This window comes from Bactrocera oleae, chromosome 3, assembly GCF_042242935.1.
Source record: "Bactrocera oleae isolate idBacOlea1 chromosome 3, idBacOlea1, whole genome shotgun sequence".
NCBI lineage: Eukaryota > Metazoa > Arthropoda > Insecta > Diptera > Tephritidae > Bactrocera > Bactrocera oleae.
Genome location: NC_091537.1, coordinates 75862707 through 75883900, shown reverse-complemented (window position 1 = coordinate 75883900; position 21194 = coordinate 75862707). Strand labels below are relative to the sequence as shown.

General features: G+C 34.6%; 1 protein-coding gene across 3 annotated transcripts in view; it reads right to left on the bottom strand.

The window, feature by feature from the left end:
• Nucleotides 1–1490: 1490 nt before the first annotated feature.
• Nucleotides 1491–21194, bottom strand: part of stol (voltage-dependent calcium channel subunit stolid) — a 91974-nt gene continuing 72270 nt past the window's right edge. Inside the window, exons 5-18 of one of the 3 annotated variants that reach the window (XM_014239928.3) lie at nt 12278–12754; nt 11935–12216; nt 11149–11856; nt 10986–11083; nt 10797–10912; nt 10520–10731; nt 10160–10374; nt 8704–8736; nt 7275–7379; nt 6869–7130; nt 6333–6806; nt 5019–5174; nt 4804–4960; nt 1491–4729 (exon numbers count right to left, since the gene is read on the bottom strand). In XM_014239928.3, the coding sequence (XP_014095403.1) occupies nt 4536–4729; nt 4804–4960; nt 5019–5174; nt 6333–6806; nt 6869–7130; nt 7275–7379; nt 8704–8736; nt 10160–10374; nt 10520–10731; nt 10797–10912; nt 10986–11083; nt 11149–11856; nt 11935–12216; nt 12278–12754 (3489 nt within the window). In that variant the 3' untranslated portion in view covers nt 1491–4535. The remainder of the gene's footprint in view (nt 4730–4803; nt 4961–5018; nt 5175–6332; nt 6807–6868; nt 7131–7274; nt 7380–8703; nt 8737–10159; nt 10375–10519; nt 10732–10796; nt 10913–10985; nt 11084–11148; nt 11857–11934; nt 12217–12277; nt 12755–21194) is intronic. The other 2 variants (XM_070106906.1, XM_014239929.3) reach the window with 2 other exon arrangements.

The following is a 21194-nucleotide window of genomic DNA, read 5'->3' as shown; positions in this document are numbered from 1 at the left end:
TTGTAGTTGGTGCAAGGAAATAATGACAACAAAATGCTGAATTTACAAAAAAACTAACTTCAATTTCATAAAAAAAAAATTTAAGTTAAAATAAAAATTGTTTTATAAATAAATCTTGTTAATATAAATATATTTTTTTTCTTACTAATTCCAATCTTATAAATATATTAACTTAATCATTCAATTTTTTTTTGATTCTCAAATTTTATTGACTTGATATTTGTTGCGTGAATTGCGAAGAAAATTTGATAAAGAAAATTACCACTATTTTTTTTTTTTTTTGCTTTAAAAACGGATCGGTAGGAATTTTTGTTACTTTTTTTTGCTTCAAAATTGTTTAATTGCGTTTCCTTTCTTTTTCGCTGTCAACAATATTTACAAAAAAGTGTTTTTTAATGTTTATAACGGCAAATACTTTACTATTTATAATTGTTGCCATTTCATTCAAAATTTTGATTTCAAATTTTTAACGTCAATAATTTAACTACATTTACGCTAAATGTATGACACTGTACTAACTGTAAATTGTTTTTTTTTTTTTTTTAATTTTTCAACAATAGCGGAAAAAATCAATATAAAAAAAAATTTACAATAAATAACAATATTTTTAATAGTTAAAATAAAATTAAAATAATAACAAAAACAAATCTGTAAAACATTAAAAAAATATAATATTATATTAGTTCAGGGTTGCGAATTTTTCAATTAAAAAATTGTAAATTAATCACTAGATTTTATATTTTTTATGCCAATTCTGAAACTAAAAATTAAATTTTCTATTCTAAATATAATTTTCTAATATGTTGGAATATTGGAATTAAAAATTTAGTTTTAATTATGATTTTGGGTTTAAAAACTGAATATTTAATTTAATTAATAATTCCGTATGTTTAGAACGATAAATTAAAATTTTCAATATTTAATTTAAAATTTAAATAAAAAAATTTAATATTTCAGTATTAATTATTTTATACCCAAAGCTTAGATCACACTTTAAAAATTAAATTTAAAATTTAACTTTTTATTCCAAACAGCTTGCATATGAAAAATTTTTAAATATAAAAGTTTGAGTAACAAATAAAATTTTTTTTTCAAAATAAAAGCTGGGATGAAAAGAGATAAAAGGGAACGATTTTATATGTCCAACTGAAATACTATAATTAAAATAATTAAATATAGATAAGACAAAAAAAGCCAAACTATGTTGATATTTTACAAAAAAGAAGCTTTTATTTTCAAAAGATAACCATAAAGGTAGAACACGATATACGCAAATGTGCAAAATAAAAATTCTAAAACCATTTTCTTTAATAATTCTTATTATATTACTTTAAATCCGGTATTTGGGATAAGGATTTAAAGTTATATTTTTATTTTTTTTGTAATAAATATTTTCTTCATTCCAGTATTTAGGGTTAAAAAATTATTTTTAATGAAGATTTTCGAAATTACAAAACAAAAAAAATAATAATAATTCAAATGTTTTTTGAAGCATTATTTGCAACCCTGTGTTAATTATATGGCTTACGATATAAAATTTCATATATAAAATATGACACCGCAATGTAACAACTAACAATTATTTCTCTCCAAAAAATATGAAAACAAAATAAATCACAAATTTATAAATATATCTGCAATAACGAATAATTCTTATTCAAATTTAATTTAGAGTAATATTTGTTACGCGTTTACGTTATAGTACCACTGTACTTATTTAAATATGTCTATATAATTTTCCCGCTAATTATTACTAATCATATTAACATTACTGGTCATTGATATTCTTTTTTTTTGTTGTTTTACTAATTTACATAAACTAAGTTTGCTTACTCCATCTTAACTGTTCTTTAACAAGAGTTTAAATACAACTAATTGGATCTAATTTTTTATGAATTTATAAATTATTTAAATTAAATTAAGTTTTTATTGTCTACCAACTTACACAAAATCGTTTTTTTTATTTGTTTTTCAATTTAACTACGTCCTAGCTTATATGAAAATTTAATATAGTAGGAGGCATCTAAGAAACTTATTCCAATGTTTTCTATTTAATTACAAAAAATATTCTAATTACAAATTATGATTACTAATCATCATTTGCATTTAATTACTCAATATCATGAAATTCACTTCGGTTTGCTTTCGAAAAAAATTAATACACAATATAGAGCGGAAATTTGTATTTTTTAATTTTACATTTGGCTTGGGTTGTGCGGTATTTGTTGCATCCTACTAGGTAATAAAATAAAAAAACAATAAAAAATGTTAACTTCAATTGCACTGCAGCTAGAATACCCTTCACAAATAAAGAAGTTTCTTTTGATTTTGATCAGTGTGTACGACAGCTATATTATATAGTGGTCCCATATGGAAAAGGTCTTTAGACATTGTGGCTTTGCCTCAAACAATAATTCATGCTAAGCTTCATGAAAATATTTCATAAAATAAAAGAAAATGTTCATTCAAGAATTTAATTTTGATCATTCGGTTTGTATGTGGCAGCTATATGTTATAGTAGTCCGATAGCGACGGTTCCGACAAATGGGCAGCCTCTTGCGAATAATAAGAAACACCTGCTAATTTGAACAGCGAGAAAGCACTTGCTTGGCAAGTTACTTTTTGAAAGTATTTATTACTTCACTTTCGAAAGTTGCTTTTCATAAAAGGTGTGACTGTTCTTGGAAATTCCAGAGTGACACAGCCTTACATTCAATACTTATATCTACGGACAAGAAGTTTCGAAAGTTACTTATGATTAAAAGCATGTTGGTGTTTTTAATACATCTTGGACTACTTTAGGACCAATATAATTAAGATTTCACCGAAAACGTTATTTCAACGATTTTTCTAGTGATAGTCTTGAATTCAAGGCTGTAGATTATGCGGTAGAATTAGAATACAATGAAATGAAATTGCCCTCCATTGTTAGTTGGAGCGATATAAGAAGTAATTTCGGAAGACATGCATCTCATCTTTACTGTAAAAACTAAGTACAATCGTGGGAAAGGCAACTCGCTCCTTAATTCTTTTTAAATGCCTCGTTGATTACTTTTAAAAAGGAAGCTCTAAAGAACACATACCATATATGCTCAAGGTACAATATTCTCTACTTAATTGTATATAACTTTGAATATCGAACAATTTTTGACCACATTAAACGGGTTTTAGTTCTATACACCTTGTATTGAATAAATTAATATTGGAGATATCTTTCCAAAGTTTGACAATTCAATTTTTATTTTGGCTTGCAATTTGACAGATACCAAATCAAGATTTGTCAATTTAGAAATGGAACTTTCTGCTGATATGGTACTTTAAGAATAAGTAATAATTTATGTTTTACGAATACCAGTGCGACTTTAAACGAAGTGATCCGTTTGAAGCCAGTTTGAAACTGAAATGTTACGACATACCTATATATTATTTCTTCTATCATGTTCAAAATTGAATCACATAAATGACAGCAGCTATGACATATTTAATAACAGTTGCAGCCGCGGGATAAAAGACTTTACAATTTCAGGTATCAATATTTTGTTCAGTTGGTTCAAACTTTGGACTGCTAAGGTGGTAGATATAAGTGGATGCCGTCTAAAGTCAATTTTGATGTATATTCTTTATTGCCACAGGAATGTGTAGAATTTATCTCTTTTTTTTTAAACGTAAATTTCTGTTTCAATTTTTTTTGAATAAAGTACTTCCTTGTAATGATTTTTGCAGCATTGAATGGACAAGGTGAAAGTACATTTTTGTAATCACACACATTTTAAGCAATTATACCTAGAAAAAATTGTTCTTGGTTTGCCTGCAGCAGATCGATTATGTGCAGAATACTGTACACTATAAAGCAACTGTCTGTAATGTAGAGTTTTCTACAATATAGTTGCTATACTTATAGCTACTATTGAAATATAAAATCAATTTGGGAAGTCATTGACATACTGCACATACGAGTATAACGGTAATAATTTTTTGAAATAAAGATGTGAAATGACTTTCACAGTAATTCAAAACCAATAATTTTTACACTCAAAAGTATGTCTAGATTCTTTTATTTCTAAGGAGAAAAAACTTTTCTATTTCTGAAACAAAAAAATTTGCTTTTTGAGTATCGTACATATATATGTAAGTATTCCGGGGCATGAATCGTCTAAAATTTCTTTCCGCTCTTAAAAATCAATCTAGAATTAATATTTGTCTAAGTCGAAACTTAAAAAAACTTACTTTTGCACAAACATACTAATATACTCATACTTATAAATACAATATATGAATACTCTAAGACAAAACTGTTGCTATTGTTAAAATATACTCGTAAATACATTTGTTTTGTTGTGTTAATTAGTGGGTTTGTTGTTGAATTTTTGTTGGCATAACTATTGTAAGTATTTTTGCGTTGTTTCTCGTAGTCATTCATTTCTGTATTTGTATGGTATGTAGTACACTATTCACTACACCTATGCGTAGAGCTTTTTTGACCTGTAGCTTGTGATGTTTAGTGGTTTAGTGGCTTAGTAGTACTGCACTTAGTATCACGCGTTTGTCAGCGTAAATGTCACCACCAACATAAGCAGATGCGCTACAAAGATCGAGACGGGCGCTTGCAGCAGTGCTGTGGCACGCCCACATTGCTGTATCTCAATTTCCTCGGGATGATAATTGATGCATTTTTTGGGTCGGCGACGCTTGGTACTCTCCTGCGATTGGCGACGCGCGCTGCAGGCTCCTAGAAAATTGATTGGGGAAAATTTGGTAAAAAAATATGTTTTGTGATTTAGTTTTTTTAAATTCCAATTATACCAATAGTACCCGACTCCTCAAGTGGTTCAATGTCCAACTGTTTGGAGCCGCAAGGACATAGGGTATCCACCACTAACAATATCAAATTGCTATGTGGTATTTTCTGTACGCTAAAGGGGCGTTCACAACCCGACACATGACAATTTGTCAGCTTGCCCTGGAAATGAGAAATCTTTGCGATATTCCTATAACTTTCGAGTACTTGCAAAACTCACCTTAAGCGGATTGTTTTGACCGCCTTGGTTGAGACGCTCTGGTTGCAGCATATAAAGATCTGTACGCAGGTCGCAGCGGCGTGCATGCTGAGGGTCGGGAGAGGCGCGTGGTCCGGTGTGTGGCTTATGTTGTTTAGGGGCTGGTGTTGTGTATTCCTAGTTATAAAATTAAGACCATTTAGAAAAGAGTTTCATATGTATTATACTCCAGCTCAATAGTATTGAGAAACTTTTAAAAGACCTATAAAATAAAACTAAAATCATATTTTATAGTTTTGATTCCGGCATCAAAAATATTACCTATTCAGGTTGCAAACAGACAACAGTCAGTGGTTCGAATGAAGCTCGATGTTTTGAAAGTCTCAAATTAGAGTTCGTAGATATCTTCGGACCCTTTTTATAGAATTTTTAAGCAATCAGAGATGACGTTAAAGTCCTCTTGATTCTAGATCTAACCGAACACTCAGATTTTCAGAGTTTTAAAAAACTTACCGTATTCAAAATGGGGTCGTAAGCCATATTTGGTGTAGAGTTCTTAGATATTTCGCGACAATTTGCTCAGCCTCCAACCTTCCTATTGAATTTTAAACTCTTCGTTTAGTGACGAAACGTGGTGTTGTCAATATGATCCCGAAACGAAACGCCAGAGTGCTGAATGGAAGGCGCTGAACGAGCCGAAACCCAAAAAATCGCGCCTGGAGAAGTCAAATGTGAAGACAATGGTGATTTTTTTTTATGATTCCAAGGGTATTGTCCACAAAGAATTTGTTCCACCCGGCCAAAACGTTAATGCGGTATTCTACCTTGGAGTTTTGAAGCGTTTGGTGCGCCGTATTTGACGGGCCCGAATGTCGAGAAAATGGAAGTTGGCGTTTGTTGCACGATAATGCGCCTGCAATGCATTGGAGGCCATTCAAAAGGCTTGCACCGGCATACTGGCGGCCATACCGGGCAACGAGCTAAAACACTCGTTCGACATGCTCATTTGTTCTGTCTTTTTTTTAAAAGTCCCGTTTACTTTGGAACGCACCTTATACAAGTACGTAGTTTCATTGACATTTATTATGAACAATAACAGAAGTCTAAGTTCTATACAATACGAAGACAACCGACTTCTCCTCAACTTTCTCTTCTCTATGGCTTCCTTGAAAGTTTCCTGTCAACATTCGTATTTCTATATATCGTAGTGATTAGCAATAGTTAAAAAGGCCTCACATAAATCTAACTGTCACTTACAAAAGCTTAAGGTATCAACGTTCTTTGATAATAACAATTCATCCAGGTTTTTTAAATTACCCTAGGTACTTTACTTACCACATCAGCGGTAGTGAAGAATTCATCCATTTCCTCATCGATCTGTGCATTGTAATCCTCGAAGGGTTCGTATTCATCTGTATATGTAGGTTCCTCAAAGACATCTTCATTGTAGGTGTAATCATCTTGTGGCCATGCGTTTAAAGGTGTTGGTAATAGCGATAACCAAGTGGCACTCAACGATACCAAATATTTCATTAAAAAAGTAGAGACACGATGTGGTTGTAGTGAAGTACTTGCAGCCGTATACGGATTGTCAGAGTCAGAGCAAACGCCTTGATAATCATTGACCGTGACACGTTTGTAAATGCGATCCTGCACCAAGGAATCCATGATGGTACCATCGATTTGACCAAAAAATTTGCCTGATTGCTCACTCTGTTCGGAGATAATCACAAAGCCGTTGTTGTCCAAAACATAGCAATCTAGATCATCGGAAGCGCATGTGCGACGACAGCCTGTCATGCCGGTGCACTGGAGGCAGAATAATATATATGTTGTATTTATATATCTGAAATTATATTTGCGTTACTTACGGTTGAGGTAATGTTTATGAAATGCTTCGCAAGTGAGTCCAACTGGAATTGCAGTCCCACGACCGCAGCTATAGCTTTGTGGCCACGATGTTCGACAAATATAGCATGCGATGCGGTTACAAGCGTCGTATTCAGTTTAGGTGCATACCCATTGGCGAATGGTACACTATAGACAAAGCTATCTTGTTCGACGGTATGCTGATCGACAGCGCGTTTGTACCAGGGCATATCCATGGCACGTGCGTTGTCTTCACTGAAGTGGCTGCAAGGAAAGGAATTGTCAGTTGAGTTCTGCAAGTTTTAAATCGAAGTCAACTTTAATGGTTCAAAATAGGGTCGAATCAACCTGGGATTCAGACTCAAATCAAATGGTTAAGTCCATTGGTATTATGAGTTAAGCACTTACGGATCAGGCGAGTCTTCAGGTCTCTTGATGTGATCAATCCAACGCAGCAGACCCGAACGTGTGGCCACAAAAGACGTTGCAACCAAAAACTTTTGATAGCCTTGTCTGAAATTATATTTAAGGGTTGATTTAATAAAGAAAATGGAAATAGGCGTTTTTTCAAAATATTACGCCAAAGCTGGAAATTTTATAAGGGCTTTGTGCATATGACTTTCTTTTTTAACTCCAGTTACTATTTGCGAATAAGGAGGTCGGTCTTTTGTGAGAGCTAAAGTTTATATTAATGATACGAGATATACGATTTTTAAAGCGCTTAGTCGTTAGAGCTTTTCTGACCTAGAACGACCTATGCAAAATATTGTTTGTTGTATTTGTAAAGTAGTACAACAAGCTGTCAAAACAGTCTTAGAAACCCAATAATTGAATAATTCAATGGCAGATTAAAAGTTTTATCTTTTTCAAGAAAAAAAAACGTATTTCCAGACGTGAGCTTAAAGTAGTAAACAAAGTTAGTATAAAAATAGAAAATATAATTGGAAGTTTTGAAGATTCTTCAAAAATCTAAATTTTTGATTAAATAGAGGTCGGAATACTTTTTGATAACATTCCGACTATTACGACAGCACTAGTCAGACCTTCGGTGACAAACAACTAAATTAAATTAAAAGAAACGCAACAAATAATTTGTAAACTTAGTCACAAAACGAAGATCTGTCTGTATTTAATGAATTTTAACAACCGTAGGTTAGGAAAGGCAGATATTCATGAGGCCATGAATAATCTCATTTCGACTGCTAGAGATGCCTGTTCTTTATGATGCCCAGAACTCCTAGGTATGTATCAAAACGAATGGCGCATATTTACAAAGCGACGTGAGCCTGCCACAAATTTATTGAGATGGCTAATATCAATTCCAACCAGGTCGCCTTGTTCGTGTTTCCATCTCATCCTCCCTCATTCAACTTTGACATGTGAATGCCAGTAGAACACTGCCTCATTCCCATTCTAATAGGATTTGGGTAAGGGTTGCAAACAACAGTAACATGGAACAAAAAAATCTGTGTAATAAAATTAATCAAATGTTAAACCGACACAACTTTTCATATTCGAAAGATATTAAATGATTGGATGCAATATAGTATTGGAGTTAAAAAGAAATAATTTTCAAGCACTTATTGATAACATAGGCAACTAAAATATGTCGTTGATCTAAGAAGATTTGGGTAGTCCACGAAAGCTTTCACTACTTGTGCGTTGTACTTTCATATTTCAAAGTTATGAATATGTTACAATATCCGTCGTAACTAGCGTGAATGTGTAGCTTACAATATCCAACGCGTCTCTAGGCAGCATTAGCTTACATTAGCATCGCTTTCGAAAGCAGCGTAGCAATAAAATTTATTCGATACGAGAATTTTGTGTAATTTACCTCTTCAAAATTGCCATTAATGTGGCTATTGGACTATAGATTTGTTTATGAGATTTTTGTTTGTTTAAAAACATATGTATAAATATATAAATTGCATAGATGAGAAGGAATTATGTCGTGTGTAATGTTATTTTCATTACAACACAAGCGTATATCCATTAAGTGATTATGTTTATAAGAAATATAGACCATTAAGATAGTAACCAAAACAAATAGCCAGAAAGTAAAAAAGAGTAGAAATACAAATATAAAAGAAATTTGTGCTTTAGTGCATAAAGATTTTGCTTTCAAATAAATAATTTTCAATTTATTAAACGACTTGAATTGATATGAAATTATAATCAAAGAGTATATGGTATATTTGTGCTGGAAATGGTGCTTTAAATCGAATTAAATCAAAGATAATTAGCTAAAAACGATATCGTTAATACTCTGCACATATGGAAGTTGTTTATATCCAGTTGTTGAGCTGAGTTGAGCTTACTATTTACTTATAACCCTATTATGGTTTTCAAAGACAAAGACGCAAAAGGTACACAAACCCAGAACCACTTAACAGTGTTTTATTTCCGAATCGTTTGAGGGCTTTTATGAAAGCAAAAAGTGACCATTTTGATTGAAATTTTGTACATCGCTTATTTAATATACGCGTTATTAAATAAAATTATTATAGTTTCAATTTTAAAACGGGCTGGACTTGTAACATAACTATGGCAGGACTAAGTTTATTCGATAAGATTGTATACTTCTATAAAGCCTATGGAAGTCATTCTAACTGGAATCGTTTCAAAAAATATTCGAGTAAAGTGAAGGTTATGTCATAGTACTCGGGTTTCCTGAACGGAAAATTAAACTTATGGGCAATTGCAACTAACCTACGTGTGCGGATCAATAAGAATTAAGTTTTACCGTTTGATTTTGGCAATATCGAAAGAGAAATTTACTCCTTCTCGTAAAAGACTACGACCACGTGTGAAAGCAGGCAAATCCGCGATTTTAAGAAAATAGAAATATTGACCGGTGATACGACTCTTGTTTCTGGGAGGAAAATTCCGTAGTCAAATCAAAGAGTGCTGAATGCTCGGTTTCTGATGTCCTACACCAAGCTGTCACGAAAACAGTTACCATAGAAGATACGTGACAAAAGACAATGATCTCGTATTAGTAGAGCGGCTATTGAAGGCGCTGCAAATGGGTATAATTTTCTGCTTTTCTTCGACGCCGCAGTTAGAAAGAAGCAATTGGATGGCAACTTTCTGCGGCAAAACATGTAAGACTCCACAATAATAAATTATTTCAATAATTTTCTAGGTCAGATTTAGACTAGCAATCTGGATATGTTGTACGTCTTTTCATTGTGCGGAGTCAAATCAAAAATGGATATGTATGTAAATCTAGAAGAAAATTAAGAAAAAATGCATGCTTCCTTATGCAGCACGTGTTGTCAGACACATACTGTTTATCCTCCTTCCCATTGGACGTTCCAGTTGAATTTCGGTCCAGACCATCTGTTACCATAGCATCACGCACTAAACTCTGTACCAAGGTTCGATCGCAATAGTAGGGTTCGGCTTTGCGAGAACCTTGAACGTTATTTAGATGCTGAGCAAAATGGCCGACAGGTGTCACGCCATGCATGGCATGGTGTGGTTGCGGTGGTTTCGGTCGCACCTATGAAGAATAAAATGATAAATTTAATCAAAACTGTGCAGCGAATTATTTAATTTTTTTCATAGAATAATTTAGCAGACAATACTACCCGTCTGGATTCTAATATTTCTATTGTACTAATAACTTTTGCCATTAATTTGCTTACCGACATCCACTTCCAGCCTGGCCGTCCTGCACGTCCCAAGAAATGTAAAACCTGCTCTTCCGGTGAGCCGAAACTTAATTCTTGTTCACGTGAGGCTGAGAGATATTCGCCAGAGCTTTCACGCTCCTTCTCTAAATCGCTAACACTATTGTACTCACAATACACCCAATCGGGATGTACGCGCCAATTGTCTCCCTTAAAGTACTCGGTCACTGTAAGGTAATATGTAATGTAAGTTAAATTATAAGATTAAGGAGAAGCCTTATAATTGTTATACCATTTCTGCGCGAGTGCCTTATTTCCTGTTGGGAGACCAATTCGTGGCTGCCATATTTTTCAGGGAGTACAACAGCTAAGGTAAAGGGCGTATCTTCAATAGGTCCATAAAAATACCTGAAATTGAAGAGAATATCATTGAGTTATCATGTACTGAATTATCAGATACTTTGCTTGAGATGGAGCCTACCTTTGTGTACGCGCCGTTACTCGTTTCATTTCGTCAAAATGATTGAATACCGTGAATTCGGTTTCACCCTCCTTGGGCATGAGCATATCATTGCGCATCTGTTAAAATAACGGTATTTAATATATATACGATGCTTCAAACACTACATTCGCGCTCTACTCACATCGTATAAGAGATTCTTATTCATTTCGACAATTTCATGCTCGTTACCCACTTCGGTTTCCGGCAGTTCCAACTCCGTTACGTCGACTGACGTGTACCGCGGCCGCAACTGGTCGATATATTGATTACCATCACTCAATGGACGCAAATCTGGATGATACAGTACACGCCCATTATTATCAACGATAAACGAATATCCATTCGGTCCCAATTTATGTTGCGGTATCATCTTACGTATCTCCTCGATGGGCACATCGGTGCCAACAACACCGAGTAAATTCGCCACACGCACCGAATGGTTTCGTCTATCGAAGACCGGAGTTGAAACTGTCGTCACCAGCCTGCGCTGGTAGTCAGAGTCGCGTGCCAAACCACCAGTCTTGCCGGCAACGAAGACGGGACTCCAGTGTACTGGATGATCGGCCTGGTACATTATCATGGGACGTGCCATTACTAGTGCATAGTCGATAACCTTTTTGCGTGCATCATCCATATCGTTGATTTGTACAAAGAAACCTTTATTGGAACAGGCCATTTCATGCAAATTGCTACGACTACTCGAATCGGAACCGATTAGGTAGGTAAAAATTCGTACGGGCATGTGAGGCCAATTATATTGCTTGATTATGTCGCTATGCGTCTCGGACGTACTCTCAGTGATGAGCATAATGGCTTGATTACATTGACTGCCCTCGCCCGATTGATTGTACTAAAATGAAAGATAAAGAAAATCACACCGATGAAAAAGTTGTAGACAAGATGTATGTGTTAAAGACAAACAACTGACCTTGTGCAGCAAGCTGAACGCGTACTCCAGGCCAGCGGTGAAATTAGCATTGTTTTCTAGCTTAATTGCCTTTACGGCCGATTTGATCTCCTGTATATTGTCTGGGGTGGCGCGTACCATGCGATCCTTAAAGCACGGCACCGGCGTTTTGACATCCTCCGCAAAGGTAATCAAGTTGACGAAATCATTCTCGCCTAGCGTGTCAAGTATATTAAAAGCTGTAGCCGTAGCGAGTTCGAAAGACTTGTCCGACATGCTCGACGATGAATCCAATAAAATCATCTGGGTTGCGCAAATATAAAATAAGTTAAATGTAACATTTTAATCACACATACAAACTTACAATATCCTTCGGTGACGATGCGGCTTGCACGAACCAGTTTTGTGCGCGGAAGTCATGTATTTGTTTGCTGCCCTTTGAACCCTCCGGTGGCCAAGCAGTGCCGGGGAAACGACGTAGGAAACCAGTTGATGAGCCGAAATACTGCCACGAGAGTGCTGGATCGCGTTCGAGATTGTTTTGAAAGAGTGGATCGAGATGTGCGCTCCATTGTAGTGCTGACTTTACATCAGGCTCATCAAGTGAGACAGAGTTCGGCACTAGAATGGAACTGAGACTGAGATTGACGGGCAATCGTTCAAAACGACGCATAAAACGTATGTCCATATGCCGTGCGCCATCCGCCAATTTGCCATCCGAATTGTATTCGTTGATGCGACGCGCATCGTAGTGCTGATTGTTTATCGTCGCGGAAGTACTGTGAGAGTTCTGTGATTCCAACTCGGAGAGAGCGGCCTGCTCTGCGGAGTCCATAATACGCTGCAAGAGAAGAAAGCAATTAAAAAGTTAGTAACCAAATAAAGTCGAAGATTTTAGGCAAGTGAATAAGTTTCCAAAGATGGCGATATTATATATAAACATAAATTTGTTGGAAATAAATAGTTTTTAGTTAAATGCAGTTAATATTGATTGGAATTTTTTTAGAGATTTGATAAGGAGAACTCATAGATATATTTTTTAAGTCCAATAAGGATGTATTTTAATATCATATGAGACATTGAACCAAAATAGAAGGTACATATCAAAAAAAGTTTAACAAAACGTAAAGAGCGAGATTTTGATTCTCAGTAATCCCAAGTACAACGCTGTGATTTACACATAAACTCTCTTGTTAGGGTCTCGTAAAATATCTGATAGAGCAACTATTTAGAGGTTACTGGTTTTATATCAAGTTCAAGGCAAAGATCCATAAATGACAAGATAAGTATATATAATCGCTTTTCAGCTGACTCACTAAAATTTTTCGGGGAAGGGTATAGGTGTTTAACATTTGCGGTAGCATATACTTACTGTAAGAACCTCGAGAAAAGTTACCGTTTTAAAAGTTTAATATTAAATGGAATGAGCTTGAGGTAGATAATCTTGAAATAGTTTTAGTTTTTTTGTAGGAAAAATGTTTTTAACCTATAACATATGCATTATGCAGCATTAATGGAATATTTGATTATCGTAAACACCGGTAAAGAGTAAATGAAAATTACGGCAAATTTATATGAATTGGACTTTACTACTACAACTTGCTGAAAAACTAGAAAACTAGGTCCTATCTTTAAACAACAAAGTATCGTACTACAAAATGCTCCCATGAAAGCCTAAGCTAACGTTTATATACGTGCGTTTCTGTTTTTTTTTTTAAATTTAAACGTTAGTTTAGTATTATTCGAAGTAAGCTATATTGTTTTCCTTTCTTTCTGGCAATTTGCAGATTCCATTCTCAAAGAGCCTCGCCGGCTTGGCCGTAAACAATTAATCAAGACAATTTTTGATACCTTGTTGTTCTTATGATAATCGTGTTCCAGTTAGAGTGTTCAGCATCGAATAGTATAAATGGTAGTCAGAAGGGACAAGGTTTGTGCCATAAGGCGGATGAGGTAAAACTTTCCAGTCACTGTTCTCTAACCAGTTTTTAACCGATCTTGCAACATGAGGCCAAGCAATAATATGATATCAAATTATTGCCCCGTATTTAGTCGCGAATTCCGGGAATTTTTCGGTAATTGCTCGCTGCAATGATTAGTTGTTGTCGGCAGCATTCCCCATTAATAATTTCAACCGGCCATTCTGGTATCAGCAAATGCAGAATATTACCTTGACGTCATGGATATTCGGCTTCGCCTTTGATTTGGCTGTTTGGCTAGGTGTAACATATGATTTTTTGAGTTTAGGGTTATTGTAATGGATTCATAATTAAAATTATAAGAAGCTTAAGCTTTTAGTTTAATATATGCGAGTGTATTAGATGTATAATAAATATTAACAGTACTGAAGAGGCATGCATCAAAATTACGTTTCGAATATGCGTACCGATATTTTGTTTATATGAATTTTTATCGCTAACATCGTTCAACACTTAAGCGGAAACGGTGGCCAATGTCGCTTGATTGCAGGCATTCGAACATATACAATTATTTATGTTTGCAATATATTGCAGAAACACTTCAATGTCTAGGCGTTGCATAAACAAATTTGCAACATAAAATTTGTATCTTGACCGGCAAACTACGTTACGCAGCAAATGTAACAACGCATATACTTGGCACTTGAGTTGCTTTACTTTTGGGAGTTCAATAACACTTGTAATACTATTTGTGTGTATTTAAGTGATTTGGCGAGTTTCATTTATCTACACAAATTTCTCTCTATTAGATTTGCAAAATATATGTAGGTAAGGTTTGGGAAACGTTCTATACAACATTTTGTTGCAGTAAATTTTAGTAAGTCTGGCATAAACACTTCCAAAAAACATTTTTGCGCTTATATTTTAGTTAGATGTGGAAATCTTCTTCACAGGGTCGCTTAATTGTTAGGAAATTAGACCATAGCTATACTAGCTTACTATTAAGTTCAAACCTAGATATCATGATGTTGAACTCAAACTTTCGGACATTTGAATGTTTATGTAACGGTTAAGGGTACGGCCTAAAATATTCGAACTGTCATTATTCCATAGAAAGTTTCTTTCTTTCATTTCCTTACGCACTTTTAATTGAATAAAAATAACCTCCTATATAAGTTATCTGATCCTATTTTTTGAAGTAAACCATCTACACAACATAGGGGCTATACAAACTCCAATTGATTTCCAAACTACTGAACCGAATATATTAATAAGACGGGAGTAATTATTAAAGCATGCAATTTTATGCAAAAATAATGTATTTCTTTTTACTACAACTAATATAAAGAATTTTGCTATAATTTTACGAAGCCAGTAAAGTGCATCTGTGAACTTTGAGTACGTAAGGAAAAACATTAACCTCTCAGAACGATAACTATTATTTATGTGGAAATAAGAAATGGCTAAAATGTGAGGTATTGAAGTAAAATAGAGTTTACCATAAAATTAAAACAACGCAGTTTGAAGCAATCTTTGAAATAAATGAGGTAACCATACATACAAACTCCGCATAATTTAAAATTATTTTGCATTCAAATTAAGAGTTTTTAGTTATCTTGGCTACTAATTTAACTCTTTAACAAAATACAGGAACAATTTTAAAATATCATGAGCATGAATTTGTGCCTATTGTTTTCTAGCCGACACAATTATTTTTAGTACTCTTTATTGATCCGCCTATGCTATGTTCAGGATTATTTTCTATATGATATATATGACGAAATAGGACTAACTCGAAAAGTATGACTGAAAATATCGAACAATTTATAATATATTTCAAAGAAATGAAGAGAATATCTTTTCCGGATAATATTCTGCCATGATGATAAACATGAACTAAATCGATTCAGTGCATCTCTTTTATATGCTATATAAGAATTTCCAAGCTGACAGTTGACTTTATAAGCGTATAAATCGGATATTTCAGCAAATTTAAGTCAACGAGTAATCTTGGTTATAAGGAAAATAGTTGTAAACGGTTCATGAATTATTTCGACCTCCATATACATTTAAATTATCCCAACCCCCATATTCTACTCGACTTTATTACATATACATGGTATGACTATTTCAATAATATTATATGTGAAACTTGAAACGAGTTTATTACAAAAGTATTGACTAAAAATTTAAGTTTTCTGTTCAAATGGCTATAATTTTTGAAGGTATCAATATTTTAAAATTTCCCTGCATACTTATATGGATATTTTCATGTAGATTCGGGACGTTTTTATTTTGTTCCAGCAACCCAACTGTGGTTGTTCTCGCCGCAGTGCGATGAATTTTTTATTATAGTCAACAAAATTTACCGAAAATAATAATTTTTCATCAGCTCGATGTTCAAACTTGATAAATGTTTTATTAGTTCAGTGCATAAATGAATAGATCACGAAAAAAATTAATGAATCTGCACTTGATTTTTCACTCACTAGAGTAGTCAGACACCTTAAATGGAAAAGGTAAATGCCATCAATCCAAATTTCAAATGTATTTAATATAATAAGCCTTTTCCAGTTGAATTAGCGCTGTGTATGATAGCCGCGAATATTTAGGTAAAATAATTTCCGGCACTTTGCTGACTTTTCTTCCATATAACCAATAATATAAATCAATAATAAATTTCGTCCATAGACTGAGTTTACACATCGAAAATTGGCTCAATAGAAAATGCCTGCACAGAATTAAGTAAGAATATTTATATGTAGTAGTCATTTAGCAAAATACAATTATGAAACTAAGTAAACATTTGATATACGATGTAAGTTAGTATGATTGTAATTTATTCTTACTTTGATCGAATAACGAATATTGATTGCATTTGCACTTTTGTCAACACCTGACAATATTTTCTTAGCTGATTCGCTGACAAGCACGAACGTATAAAATGGTCGGTTGTGCCGGTGTAAATATCGGACAATGAGCATCGCCCACGTTTAGCTGAAATCCTGCTACAACCACGCCTACTTCCTATATATAACAATTTTAAATTCCATTTTATTCGTTCACTTTATAGTATACAAATCAAGTACCAAAGAATATATTGATATAAACCTTTGAACATATATTCTTTATAAGGCGTGAAATCTGACATCCAAAAATAGTCGAAATCGGATCAGAACTTTTTATGTCCCCACATACCAAATATGTGGACTTTAGTGTCTATGTTTGACTTCTGATCGGAAATATCGGTCAATCTGTGAGGTATCTCATTGAAAATCAGAAAACATCTTTTTCTAGAAAGAATATGTCGTGATGCCAAAAATAGATAACGTTGATTCAATACTTCCCCTAGCAACCATACACTTAGAAGAAGAACTTTCGAACCTCCTTTGGACTTTATACCGTATTTAACAGTCAATATGTGACATAACTTAAAGAAAATATCAGATGGCCACTCTTTAGCAACAGTGTGGGCAAGAAATAATCCTAGCCTCAAGCTACCTAATGTACGAATTTTAAACTTATTCCCGAGTTTAATGCGTACGAGGTGTTTTCAAGTGAATAGGTAAATTTATTTATTCAGCAATATCTACTTTGTTCCGTACAAAATAATCCCCTCGGATATAATACACTTGTGCCAAAACTTTTCGCTGCCACAAGTTCCATGCCCAAAACATTCGAGGCAATTGAATGGCATGAGCCGATTGATATACCAATATCCTCTGCAACTTTCCTAATAGTGATTCGACGATTTGCAAGAACAATTTTTTTTAACTGTTTCGATATTTTATTCGCTTCTGGACGTGATCGTACCTCCAGGAGGTTCATCGTCTCAGCATCTTCCCTCTCTAAAGCGCTTGTACCACCTAAAAACACTTTTTTGAGACAAAGTAGACTCACCGAATGCCACAGTCAACATGTCAAGTACCTCGGAGCTGTTTATTCCATTTTTAACGCAAAATTTAATACATATTCTTTGATCCATTTCTTTCAGAAGACAAAAATCGAAGAGCACCCAAAAACATGACTAACCTTGTCAAAGACAAACTTCTAATCGAAATTGACTCTTAATGCTAACACATGATAAACATGTCCGATTATAATAACAACAAAATATCGATAATCGTATGTACTCACGTATGTTTCACGAAAAATCAAAATTCACCTTTTCCATGGTACACACCTCGTATTTGTCGATCAGTAAGATATAAAAATATATTGTACATACTACAACTTAATTCTGTAAATTAGTGTAGGACATTTGAATGAAATTAAATATAATACATTTCTTCAAAATAATGTGGTGTAGTGTTAATAATGAATTGGTCTAGACCTAGACCTAAGTGTCAGATCAAATATATGAAACTTAGCTCATTTAATTAAGTTTATATCATACATTTTTTACTTCAATTAATTCGGTGGATTTTAAAATAAGTAAAATTAAGTAATTAAACTAAGTGACTCTCTGACCTATTTGATTGTAATAATTTCAGTTATCTACTTGGCCCGTCTTACTTGTCAGCAATATAGGAAGAGTTGATAAGGGATGTGCCAGTTATTTCCCCCTGATATTTTTATATCACCTTGGAATGCTATAGAAGTATATCTAATAGTGCTACTGGACATGAAATAAATAATGAAGAGCGCGCTATTCAAACAAATATTTTAGGATGCTGCTGTGAAAGCCAAGCGATCTTAAAATTTTGACATTGCTATCGTTATGCTTACCGCTTGAAGCGTTAAAGTGCACGTCTATAAAAAAAAGTATTTGAAGATATTCATAAAAAAAACGTGTCACTATATTTTTAAGTAGCTGGAAAGTTATTTGGTACAGAAAGCCACTTTAGTGTGTAGAGAACTTTGTAAATATTGAAAAGTCGCATTTGTGAGTATAAGAAGCCGTCTATTAAAATTACCAACACTCACTCAAATGTTAACATTTCGCAGCCAAAATGTAGCTTCTAGTGTAAGTGTGGACAGTGCGAATGCGTCATGTTGCAAGTAAAACATCTTGTTGCAAATCCGTTGGCAAACAACACTCACCGTTGGAATCCTGTTCGCCAACACCATTTTTCTATGTGTGTGTGTGTGTGTGTTTTTTTAATAATGACTGACAATGGTGTATTTGTAAAGCTGACGCCGGCGTCCAACACGGAGCTGTGCACTTTACGCCGCACTTGTCTGAATATGCTCACCAAATGCGATGCGATGCGACTGAGTGAGTGCATTTTAATGTTGGCAACATGCGTTGCCCTGCTGCCGACATGTCGTGTGCTGACAGATGGCGCAGCAGCAGCAAAAAGTAGAAAATAAAAAACAGAAAAGAAGAAATCAGCAGCAGCGACCCATGTCGGAGGCCAAGTCAACGCAAGTGTAACATGCTGCCTGCTTTTTAATGCAATCGTCTTGCTGTTGCACAAATAGTCAAAGCGTCAAAGCAAAAACTCGCATGTAAGACAAACAAGTCGAGCAGGCAGGCAGCTAACAAACAACAACAACAACAGCCGTAGCAAATGCTGCTGGGTCGACGCCTTCGTAATGCATGCGCCAACACATGTCTACATTTGTTTGTGCTAAAGAAGGTACACCCGGGCGTATGATAAACGTACTGCGGAGTAGGACATCGAAACGTATGATAAATGTGCACGCATGCGAATTGCATTACGTTTGCTTAGCTGTGTGCATGTGCATGTAGTTGGGTGTGTGTGTGAGTGTGCGCATTGACTTCCTGTAGCGTCACTATTGTTGCTTTGTTGTTGCTTCTCCTTGCGTGTAGCGTAGTCGCACCGGAGGCGTTGGAGAGCGTTTACTTTTGCAAGTCTGACTGTCTGCTACTTTGTTTGTTTGCTGTTATTTTACGTTTTGTCCGTTTGCCCGGCAGTTCATAGGCTTGTCCCATAATCACCCATCCGCCGTTCGTGTTAAGGCGCAAAACTAACAGCCAACAAACACGGCGTTGTGTTTTTACACAGCTATTTCGTATCCTCCTTCGGTTCGCCGCACTTACGCTCATCTGCCTGCGATTGCCTTGCAAGATGTCTGCGTGTTCATTTGCCCGGCTTTTAAATTATTTTTTATTTTCAAAATCTTTGCTTGTATGTATGCCTGTTCATGTTTGTTTTATAAACTTACAGCCCCCCCTCCCCTTCTCATCCTTAAATTTTGCAATTTGGCGCTGCCATGCTTACGTCTAAGCTGACCATCTTGCCGTTTGCTTTCTAAATCTTTCTTCCACTTTAAGCTTCTTTCTGCACATTTGCTGCCTCGCTGTGGATGATGCACACTTTCAAGGTTTAAATTCCATCCACTTTGTGTTTGCTGTGGATGCTTCCTTAAAGCACTCTATGCCATTGCACTGTCTGTGCAATTGCGTAACAGTTCATATTCACCCCGAAAAAACCGAATAAATGCACGCAAATAAACACATATTTAAGAATCACTGGAAAAGTGCATGTAAACAAGTCAGTCAAGATATTTTTACACTTTTTTGTCCTATTGCTCTTGGGTGTCGAGTTGTTGGTTTTCTGCACTCTGGTGGGTGTCAATTTGTGCGCATGTTGAGTTGTACTAGGAAATAATTTTCTTGGTGATAATTATGTCGCCTGCGAAGATGCGAACTAAACAACTTTTTCATCACTTTTACACTCTTCATTCTTTCGGTTGTGCGTCTGGGTGGGTGGGGATGATGTTGTTGACTTTAATAACGAAAAATAACATATTGAAGAGTTTGGTATTTGCTTACGGTTTCTGACTGAATTTTATCAAAGCTCAGAGTGCATTTTGACGCTATTCGAGACCTTTTAGGCAAGAGCGTTTTTTATCCTCCAAGAGCTTACATTTCTATATCACGGGCTATATCTCGCGGACCAATTGCCCGATAACTGTAAAATGTATAAACTCATTTATTGAAAGTCTAACTATAAAGTATTTGTATTGACTTGTAGTTGTGGTCTTTCAAGAAAACGATACATAGTACTTTATAACCTGCCTGGTAGTTTCAGTGAATGAAATATATTTTTCGCACTGGAGAAACATATAAAAAATTCTAATTTAAGCTTTGTGAAGCTGTTCCGGTTTATGTTTTGTGCATAATACAACCAGATGCTCAGAAACGTAGTGTGAAACCCTGAGTAAATTATCATTTTTCCTAAGCATATGTATTATACGCTGAACAGGATATATTAAGTTTACCACGATATTTATAACACTTAAAAGAAAACGTCGGAGACATTATAAAGTATATATCAACATATATAACTTATACTGTCTACAGTGGTTTTGTTGCCCTAGATATAAGGTCGTTTTTGGATACATTTGTGCTCACAATTCATGAAACTATCAATGATTTTGTAAGATTTGCTC